Raw genomic sequence first — 11,098 nt, 5'->3', positions numbered from 1 at the left:
ATTCGGTTTATGCTTTGCAACATGTCTGGAATTGAGCCTGCAAAAATAATACCAACACGACGATCTTAGCATACCCAAGCGTTCAACAGCCAAACAGATCATCCAAAACAACACATACAATGCATTCCACCAGGAGAAATTCAGTGCCAAAGTTGGGCGAACCATATTGCTAAGAATTAAGCTTCAAATGTATCACGGAGAGGATTCCAAGCCATCGATACCAAATTGTCAAAATTGATTGTTCTCATTGTGTAATAAAACATAAGGATAATGAAATGCAGGTTTGTTGAAAGTTGAAACCAGCCAAGTGAAAAAGTAAACCGTTTGTGATTTCCCAAATCCATGATAGAACACATACCAAGGGAACTGGCAATCCCCAGTAGTAGAGGCAATCAACCGATGGGTTAAGTACAACGTAATCCATAACCATGTAATCTGCCAAGCTAAAACCTACTGCAACCAGAACAAAGGCACAAAAAACAAAGATATGACTGATTAGCTAAACTTGCAGTCGGGCTCCAATCCTCCTATCAGATTTCCTGTTCGTCAGACTAGGCCAGCAAAAAATGCAGAAGTGAGAAAACTATCATATCCTCAGCATCAATGTGTGAAGGGTCCAGAGAAAATGTGCATTATAGATAAAGAGCACAGAGTCCAATGTTCTCAATCTATTAGAACAGGAAAAAACGGGAGACAGATGGGCAATTCACAAAGCGATTCAGAAAACACAAAATCAAACCAAAACTCGTTTAAAAGGACATAGACAAAGGAAATTCTCTTGAGCTATATTCTCCTGGAAGAAAAACAGCTCAACTACAAATTTTCCTAGATTTATCCGCTCATGTTTATTATACTATCCGCTCATGTTTATTCTCAACTCATCCTCTGTGCGGCTTCCTTAGCCAGAAGCTTTTCTTTGGCCTTAGTCTTTGCCTGAGATTTAGATCCCATAATGCCACCGCCCCATTTCTTCCTGTGCTCATCATATTTGTCATTGAAATTGGCCTGCAGCACAACATTGAGTTGATAAAGCAGATTAAAGTTGGCTCCAGATAAATCCTTAAGAGACATCATCACCATATGTCCTACTAATAAGTTACCTTGACTGCCTCAATGATCTTGCTGAACTCCAGCTTGTCTTCATTCTTCACTGAAGTAAGACAGAGAGCTGTGGCAGTTTTCTTGTGAACAATCTGAAAAAGGCAAATACACATATAAGCAGGTATTAAGATGAAAAACAGATAATGTACGAAAGCATCAGATATATCATGGAAAACTAGGTAAAGAGCATTTGTGGATTACCGCTCCAAGACGTGCTTTGCCTTTCACAATGCAGTAAGGGATTTCCATTTTCCGGCACAAGGCAGGTAGCCATACAACAAGCTCGATTGGGTCCACATCATGAGCAATAACCACCAACTGGGCCTTGTTCTATGGACGACATGAAATATCAAGAAACAAAGGAAATCAGATACTATCTGATGGAGCAAAATCAACTCAACAATAAAAGGAAAATAGCATAGGCTTACCTGCTCAATAAGGTAAGTCACATGATTGATACCATACTTGACAACAATTGGTTTCTTGACCTCCACAGGCTTCCCTTCAGCCTCCGCCTGAGCCCTTTTCAAAAGCCTTTCTTTCTTGGCAGCCTTGTCCTCTGGACGATATTTAAGCAGCATCTTAAAAAGATTTGTTGCTGCAAAAAAATAAAAGAAAGAGGTAAGATATTGTCATAAGAAGCAAGACTAACAACTAAACGGAAAGCAGAGGAAGATATTAAACAAATTTGAAAAAAAAAACGCATTTCTGAACACAAAAATCCATTGATTCAATACTAAAGGCTAAAACATGTGATCATAAGATTCTGAAGAAGAAATTATGAAATCAATACACAAGATGCACCACTTTGAACAAAAGAAAAATGACAGAAATTGGTACATCAGGACAAAAAGAATTTAGTTATATGGACTACTGTTAAAAAAAGCACCAAACTACAATTCAATAACGTTAGAGAAAAACAAAAGAATCATAGTTTTTACTAGTTGATATCACAATTTAAATATCCATATATTTAGTAGCAAGGAGGCACATGAGATAATAGCACAAGCATTAAATGCAAGGCTTAAAGGGAGCTTGCAAAAAGAAGGGAGATACAAAGCAAAATAACTATTTCTACTGAAACAAGTTCACCAGTTTTTTGCAAGTCTCAGGACAAATTAAACATAAATAAAACTAACAAATAATACAATGTCTCTAAACAAAAGCCAGATGCCTAACTTAACCAGGAACTCAAGATTCAAAAGAGCTCCACAAACAAACCATTGAAAGATGAACATCAGAACTTGCTACTACATATGCATGTGGTTCAGTACTGCCACGCATGCAAGCTAAGCTTACCAACATTCTTGTCAAGTGTCTTTGTGAACTGGTTCAAAGCAGGAGGAACCTTCAATCGTTGTCTTAGAATCCTGCGTTGCCTTTGAATACGAACAACTTTTGGCCATTTCACGAACCTATGCAAATCTCTTTTTGGTGGTAATGCACCACCAATTCCAAATTGTTTGGGCCGTTTTTCAAACAATGGATTCACAACTTTTTCCTGCAGGAAAAAAAAAACAACCTGGAGGATCAACAAATGATATCTCACAAATGGAACACCGTATAGTGGAATTAATGCCACGGTTGTGTGACAAAGAAACTATGTCTTTACCAACCAAATATCCAACAATGACATTGGAAAATAAATTAAATTACTTAATCAAAACAAATGAGCAGTCATTACCGCCTTCTTCTTAGCCGGGACTGGTGTTTTTCCACCTCTTTTGGGGGCCTGAAAGGAACATTTCAGAAAACTAGCATCAGACATGAAAAGTTAAAATTTGCATGCTTACAATCCAATTGCTTTCCCCAAATGCTAGATGTTTCACAAGACATTCAAAAATCCATTAATATTTCAGGAACACTTTCTTCGTGGAGCAGCTACTTCTCTCTTACATGTTATACAACATGTCATGGATTTCCAGAACTCTGAGATAATTTCAATAAATGCAGTGAATCCATAATGCTAAAGTCAGTTTAGCCACAGCACCCTTCACAACCACACTCTCTTCTCCTCCCCCCCCCCCCCCCCCCCACACACACACACACAAGGGCCAACCCATTTACCCAGTGCAGAACAGTCATTAACACAATCACATTCATTGCCTTTATATACAGAAACACTAATGCATGGTATCAGGAAGTAACAATATGAGTGATTTATCAAATTTCTAACTAGACTCACAGAAGCATTATGTTATTCTCATCAAGCCATCTTGGATGGCAGGTCACTAATAATATAAAGTTACACTGTTTTAACTAGTTAGTGCATAGCATAGTCACCGAACTCCGTTTTCGGAGTTTCCTAAAAATAAAAACTTGACACAATTTGAATTTTAGAAAAAACTGTGAAATTATTGGCACATTGGAAAATGAAAGATATGAAAATTTTGTCAAGAATTTATCATTTTTTGTGTTTATTGCCATAAATCATGATAAAGTCAATATATAGTGATAACACCATTCTATTGGGTATTCAATTGAAAAACCAAGAGTGCAACTTCTGGTGAACATCAATCACACTAGTGACACCAAGAGTGCAACTTCTGTAATTAGACTAAATAACATGAAAGTATTTGTAGTTGCTGTCTGGCAATATTACTGCTAAAAGGCAATGAAATTTTAAATTACCCATGTTAGATTTCAAAGAAATCAACAAGTTCTTGTTGCTATCAATTTGGTATTCACAGTTGAATCATCGCTTACAAACTGCTATGGATTAGCCTCCACACATGAATCCTAGGAAACAAACAAGGCCATGTCCTTACTACCTACAAATAGTAATCAGGGTTTCTAGGCAAACTGTCACACATACATAATGTATGGAATATCAGACAACCACATGCCCGAAATCTTAAGATACACTAAGATATTTCATTGTGGATGTTACAGAAGAAAAAAGGAAAAAAATTCAACTTTCTCTGGATGTGGACATATGAGAAGCATTGCATTGTGAAGCACACCATAATGCATTTCAGCTAAACAGAAAGGCGTAACCAGACATCCATGCACACCCTACTGGTGTGTTTGAATGAGCAAATAACCTAAAAAAGCAACAAATAGCTCGCATTGTGGAGCATAATATGATACCCCACGTCCCCAATCATTTCATCTATCTGGATAAGTGGGTGAATACAAACGACTCCAGATGGTGGCCAGAGGAATCGGTTTATTTAGATTAATGGGACATATCGTAAATAGAAAGCTCAGAACCAGCATAATAGCACAAGTTGTCTTGTTTTTAGAAAGAAAAGCAGCCGCATTTAAAACACATCAAACAGACTCTTGGTGCTCTCAATCATTGTAATGCACAAAGGAAAAGCCCTCCATGTTATTTTCCATCATTCGAGTCGTCAATCAAGAGCTACCGGAATACTTAAAATAAATGAAGAAATATCTGTCCGAAAGGCAAAACCTATATAAAAGATCAATGAGACGAAAACACAAAACTCACGAAGAAACCGTTCAATACCAACGCAGAAATGAAAATGGAAGGGGGAGGAGGGGGACAAAGAAAAGAGGTTCCCTTAAAGCCTCAACTCTGCAACAACTAAGCTCCAAGGGGCATCATCACCAAATTCAACCAACAAAAAGCAACACGATCGACCAAAAGTATAACAAAGAAAGCGAAATAATGTGAAAAACACAGATCACACAATGCCAGAAAATGAATATCAGAATTATAAAAAAAAAAGAAATGACAAGAGAGAATGTGTTCTAAAACCCTAATTCTGCTACAACCAAGACCCCACAAGAATCACCACCAGAATCAACCAAAAGACAGCAACAATATTGACCAAAATTATCGCCCAGAAAACGAAAGAAGAGAAGAAAAATAACAACTGCGGATCAAAGGAAGATGATAAATGGAGATATATCGACTGGATACTATTGCGGAAGAAGAAATCTTAGAGATCTGGGAAACTTCAGCAGGCTAGGGTTTCTGAGACTAAAGAGGATGAGTTACGTACCATTTCTTTGTGGTAAACTCTGCTCTCTCTCTCTTTCTCTCCGGCGAGGCGAACGCAGAGTGGTGATCGCGACGCCCGGCCTTTTAGATTGATGGTTTTGTAGCTTGTACGAGATAAAAACCTAAAAACCCTACACCTCTATGTGATGGACGGCTCAGATCTAAGTATCGGCAGAGAGAGAGAATTGGGAACGGTTCGGATATAGGTTGGTTCACATTTTGAAGAGGGTTTGGTTATGAGTCCGGTTCAAACTGGAACCGCACAGTAAAAACCAGGATCCAGTTATTATGTTAGTGGCTACGGATGCACAACGAACCGAATCGGATCGGTCTCTGCTCAGGCTCGGCCGAGCTTGATCGGCCTACCAGACTCGATAAGGCTCGGTTTATTTATATTTTATATAATATAAAATACATATTAATTATAAAATATTGCCCGCCCCTTCTACTTTTTAGAGACCTATCCTTCTCGAGACTTGTTTCTTGAGCCCATGCTTCTCAAGCCACGTGAACCTTCTTCTCTTTCTGAAGTCGGAAGTCCCTCGTTAGGGCTTTAAAAAAAAGAAGGAAGAGAAACCATACTCAAATCCTATAAAAACTACATGAACTCGGCCATGACCATACCTGGTAAAATAATATTTTTTAGCATTTTTATATTGAAAATTTACAGGTCTTAATCAGGACTCTGGTCTGGTATAAAATTTCACAAACTATACCCGGGTGCATATATTAATTGGACCTTCGGGTCCAGACCCAGGTCTTAATCGGGTCTTCTTATTTGTCACCATACTCGAACACTATAAAAGCTTGGTCTGAGTCTGGTCCGGGTAAACCCAACCCGTTGACACCCTTAATTACTTAATCCTGCTTTCAAAAGACTTGGTCAAGTTGATCAATTTAAAAAAAAACAATTATGGGTTGGTGGATTACCTGGGGTTTACTTAAAGAAATAGTAAATTACAAGGCTTTCGTCTAGCTGAATGCCAGTCTTACAAGCTTTCTTCACGGGTATGCAAACTCTGATTACATGACACAAACGGGCCTTCAATTTGGACACACAGGTCTTTGTACAAACTATATCGAATGTGCAAAGTTGCAGGAAAAATGCACACGGAAATGTATCAGACCCTTTTGTAAAATTGGCATTCAGTTGGCCTGTCATAGCGTGCACACGCCGTGCACGTCTGTCTTAGTGCAGCACACGGTAATGTGCGCGCACAAGGGCTGTGTTGTTGTGCACACAGAGGATGAATGGTACACAGTGATTGTGCAACAGATTATACACCAACAACCTCCTCAAGAGAGAGATTTCGAGCATAACGCACCAAAATTAGATCTTGGGCCTGTTTACCCTCTCCAAGGCAAATTCAAGAACGATGCATAGGCTTGAGCCGGACGCTTGGGCACAAGTCTTGTGAATGCTGCAGTTGAATCGACCGTGCATGTACATTCACAGGTGACATGCAGGCTGTGCGCAGCACGTTTGTTGGCGCCTTCAAGGCACCCCCCCACCCCCCTCACGTGAATCCTAGCTACGCCCCTGACCCGATCGTGACGAACTTGTAGTCGTGAACCTCCTTTCACTGTGCTCAATCAAGACACGGTGCTTAAGCACCAAGAAATGGCTGAATGACCCAAGAGATGCATCCACCCACTCCAAGAATGCCCTGAGCTCCCAAGAAACTGAAGGATGATGGTGATAATCGAATATGATGAAGTTGAAATCAATGGAATGTACAAATACCAAAATACAAACTTATTAGAGCTTTTATTACATCAGAAGTCTTCAAAGATTCCACGCTCACTGCTCAGGACATGTTCTTTCTTTTTTTTTCACATTACAGAAAATGAACATTATTTCATTTTTTTCATCATTCCAAGGTTGCTTTTGAAGTGACTTTCAAGTAGCATGGGACTTGCATCTGAATTTAAGGACACTAACCTGCATGATACTTGATAGATTTTTTGATTTATTACTTTAAGAAACTAAATCTAGGATCAAAGTCTGGGTCTCACTGGGTCAGCCTGTTGATCCATTGGCGTAAAACTCCGATGCTAGGACCATCGCCCCCACAGCCTATGCGGGTATTGGCTTGCCCCGCTTCATAGATTATGGATATATGCATGATGAGGGCAACCTGAATACATGATACAGTTCTGGAACTACGTCCAAACTGACAAACATATATAGCTCTGTGGTGCAAGGTACAAAACTATTTTCTTCAGGTGACTTCCAAAAGTCTTAGATTCACCTGTGTGTAGATTGGGCTTCGGGCATTTTTGTTTGATTTTGTGCAGCCTTCGCTGAGCAGTTTCGAAATGCATCCACAGCTCACTTGTCACACATTGCATCCCAAATATCTGACCTGATAGTAGGAAGTTCACGGCCCTTCCACTATAGTGGATCATCTATCCCGTCAGATGCTTTTCTTGCTGCATTCTTCATATTGTGCAACATGTCTGCAAATCGATTGACAGTTACCTTCTGTCACACCTTCCTTGAATCACATTCCTCCATCGTAATCGCGAAGCCTACAAATATTTTCAGAAAGTTAGTATACATGACTATAACAAATAATTAAATATAAAACACATTAACTATGACAAACAACTGTATACAGTGAATGAGGACCACAATCTATCTATCACCTCTTTTAGATACTCTTTTCATTAAGCGATCGGTCCTGGTAGATGTTGAAGTAGTGAATTCTTAATATCGCATACTATTTCTTGTGGCTCAAACCTCGTGCTGCACATGAATTTGTATATAGTAAATATCAATATACAATATTTATAAGATATGCAATAAGTGGAAACAAAATATTTGCAGTCAATTATCGATATATACTATTCGAATGAGTCTTATTGTGCCAGACTGAGAAGACCCTGCATCCTGTGTTGACTCCTGACTTGTATGATCAACTGGTGTAGGTGGGTCATGTACAAGCGAAACATCATCTGTAAAAAAATATGTTAGAAATTTTTAGGATGCGCATTTCAACTAATCAAGCATCCAATTAGTTAAATGATATACCTATCAAAGGAGCCCGTGAAGATGAAGACTGAGATTAGCTACTACTGGATGAACGACCATTGTAAGGTCCACGAACTATATTCTAACAAATAAAAAATGTTATGCAATACATTCAAATTGTTTCAAATCATTCACATCAAGTATTTCAATACATTCAAATAATTCAAATCAAGTATTGCAATACATTCAAATAATTCAAATCATTGGAATACCTGCAAATCATTCAAATTATTGTAATACATTTTAATAAATTCAAATCAAGTATTGTAATACATTCAAATCATTAGAATATCTGCAAATCATTGCAATACATTCAAATCATTCATATCAAGTATTGCAATACATTCAAATTATTCACATCAAGTATTTCAATACATTCAAATCATTCACATTAAGTATTACAATACATTCAAATCAATGAGGCAGGGGGGCGACCTCCTGCCCGAATAAGAAAACGAGGCAGAGTGGCGCCCCCCTGCCCGAATGAAAAAATAAGGCAAGGGGCTACCCCTGCTGGAAAAGCAAGGGGGTGATCCTCCCTGCCGAAAATAAAAAATGAGGCAGGGGGTCTTCCCCCCTGCCAGAAAAAAAAATGAGGCAGGGGAGGCGACCCCCTGCTCGAATAAAAAAATGAGGCAGGGGGCGACCCCCTGCCGAAAAAAAAAATGAGGCAGAGGGTCGCCCCCTGCCGAAAAAAAAAGAGGCAGGGGGGCGACCCCCCCTGCCGAAAATAAAAAATGAGGCAGGGGGCGACCCCCTGCCGGAAAAAAAATGACCCACTTACCTGGGAGACGTCAGGCGGCGGGCGGGGGGCGACGAGCAACAGAACGGGGGGCGATGGGCCGGGGGAGGGACGGGCGGCGGAATGAGGGGCGATGGGCCGGGGGAGGGTTGGGTGGCGGACTGGGGAGCGACGGGCGGCGGGCCGCTGGAGTGCGTCGGACGGGAGAGACGAAACGGGAAAGAGAAAGAATGATTCTGATTAGGGATTTACGGGAAACTTAGCGATGAATTTGGCGACGGCCTACTTCCGTCGCAACTCCATCATAAATTTACATGACCAGTTAGCGACGGAATATTTTCGTCGCTGCATAGCGACGAAAAAATCTCCATCGCCAAATCTGTTGCTAAATACCATGGGTATTGCGACAAAAAACTATTGTTGCTAATTAGCGACAGATTTGGTGACAAAAGTTTTTTCGTCATTATTTTTGTAAATATTACGAAAGTTTGCGACAGATTTGTTTCTCACGTTAATCCGCCACAAAGTTGCGTCGGAAAAAATTCGTCTCAAACTTCTGTCGCTAATGGCCAGTTTTCTTGTAGTGTTAGATGATGTATTGGATTCAATATCCATATTAAGATAAGTTTTGTTTTTTAATGGGTTATTAGATTAGGGATTCTATTAATATTAAAATTATTTTCCTATAAATATGAGAAAGGCCTAGGAGATTAGACAAAGTTCATATTGAAGTTGAATTTCATATTGTACTGTTTTTTGTTTATTTGAGTTATTTTTGGTTTTTGGTTTATTATCTATAATTTCTAGCTATTTTTCGTTGTTTCGAACATTTCCTAGATAATCTAGCAGTTGGTTAGAATCTCTTATAAATCAGTCCCTCTAGGTTTACATCAATTGGTATCATAGCCGCTTTCTCATAATCCAGCTCTTCCAATTTACATCAACCCCTACCCCAAGATAAACTGGGTTGAACCTTGGACTGAATTAAAAAGAAAAAAAAAAACTAACTTGCCAAAACCTAGTTTTTGGCATCCAAACTGGATTTTCACCCAAAACCTTTAGCCTGGTTTTGGGTGTGGCACAAAATTTGTAGTTTGTCTTACATGATAGTTTGTTGGCTCTTGCCTGTGCCACTGATGTATTTTTAGCCCCTGCTTAACATGCCATAGCTCTGATGTTGAGAACTCATAGCTTAGGTATGGCACTATGTTAGATACAACTGAGAACTTTTGATCTGGTCTCATGATCCGTTGGTTTCAAGATCAAATAAGAGGTACCTAATAAACCATGGCACTGCATGCTCAACATGCAACATCTCCATGTCGGATTTGAACTCGAGACCGTATTCGATACACGCAAGTATATCAGACATACCAATTTCAGATATAGGTATGAAACTCGTCTCCCAAGCCATATAGGCCCAAGTACCAAATGTTTAAGAAATTGTCTCAATTACTTGAAAAATGCCTACCATCCTATATAGAAACACATTTTTGTTACATTATAAATGAGTATCAAGTTTGTTTTTATTAGCATTTTTGCATAAACACATCAATTTTATTTTATAAAGACATGCTTTTTATCAATGCTAATAAATATTATAATTTGTGGAAATTTATTTTATATTGATTATTACATATAATGTTTAACCATTTTAATTTATAAGTATCTTTATAAAATATATACTCTGTATCAACTTCTGAAAAAGCTCATATCAATTCCTTTAGAAACCGTTTCAATGTATATTAGAAACTCATATCGATATCTTTCAAAACCGTTTCAATGTAAGTTTGAAATAAAAATTTGCCTGGAACTTTTTAAGCTCTTACATCTATTGATAATTTATCCATGCTGCTAGCTTCATTTATGAGCCAGACTGAATCTAATCAAGGTTGGTTTTTCTGTTTGGAGGGGATCCGAGAGATTTTCTTACCGATAGCTGAATAAGGGGTGTTTACCTTGGCATAACAACAAAAAAAGAAAGAAGAAAGTTGTTTTCTTTTTGGCAAGGAACCCTGGCCAAAAACCAAAGTCACTTAATGTGCCCCCCTTCCCTGTGAGGTAAACCCATAGTGACAAACGTTTTTATCGGCAATTTCTAGTTTTTCAAAAATTCGTGAGAAATTGAAATTTTTTCATAAATCTCGCATTTTTTGGCAAAATATCGGCAATAAAAAATAAATTAAAATTATATAAAAAATATTTTGTTTTTCGATTATTTTGCAATTTTATTTGTTTCGTTCAAACTTAT

At 38.5% G+C, this 11,098-nt stretch overlaps 1 protein-coding gene across 1 annotated transcript; it reads right to left on the bottom strand.

Annotated features, from left to right (window-relative positions):
* Positions 1–607: 607 nt before the first annotated feature.
* Positions 608–5,156, bottom strand: LOC149846332 (large ribosomal subunit protein eL8y-like). The gene is made up of 7 exons (XM_089996302.1): positions 5,073–5,156; positions 2,786–2,833; positions 2,401–2,602; positions 1,530–1,699; positions 1,303–1,431; positions 1,101–1,193; positions 608–1,005 (listed from the first exon to the last, which is right to left on the bottom strand). The coding sequence occupies exons 1-7, from the start codon at positions 5,073–5,075 to the stop codon at positions 874–876; spliced, it is 777 nt and encodes a 258-aa protein (XP_089852428.1). The 5' UTR covers positions 5,076–5,156; the 3' UTR covers positions 608–873.
* Between the last annotated feature and the right edge of the window lie 5,942 nt (positions 5,157–11,098).

Source organism: Nuphar pumila, chromosome 2 (genome assembly GCF_984573655.1).
Source record: "Nuphar pumila chromosome 2, dmNupPumi1.hap1.1, whole genome shotgun sequence".
Classification (NCBI taxonomy): Eukaryota; Viridiplantae; Streptophyta; class Magnoliopsida; order Nymphaeales; family Nymphaeaceae; genus Nuphar; species Nuphar pumila.
This window is presented reverse-complemented; position numbering and strand designations above follow the sequence as displayed.

Excerpts from the sequence above, each read along its gene's own strand:
- LOC149846332 (XM_089996302.1), bottom strand. Across the intron at positions 2,603-2,785 it reads TCCCGGCTAAGAAGAAGGCG|GAAAAAGTTGTGAATCCATT; the intron begins GTAATGACTGCT and ends TTTTTCCTGCAG. Across the intron at positions 1,700-2,400 it reads GACACTTGACAAGAATGTTG|CAACAAATCTTTTTAAGATG; the intron begins GTAAGCTTAGCT and ends ATTTTTTTGCAG.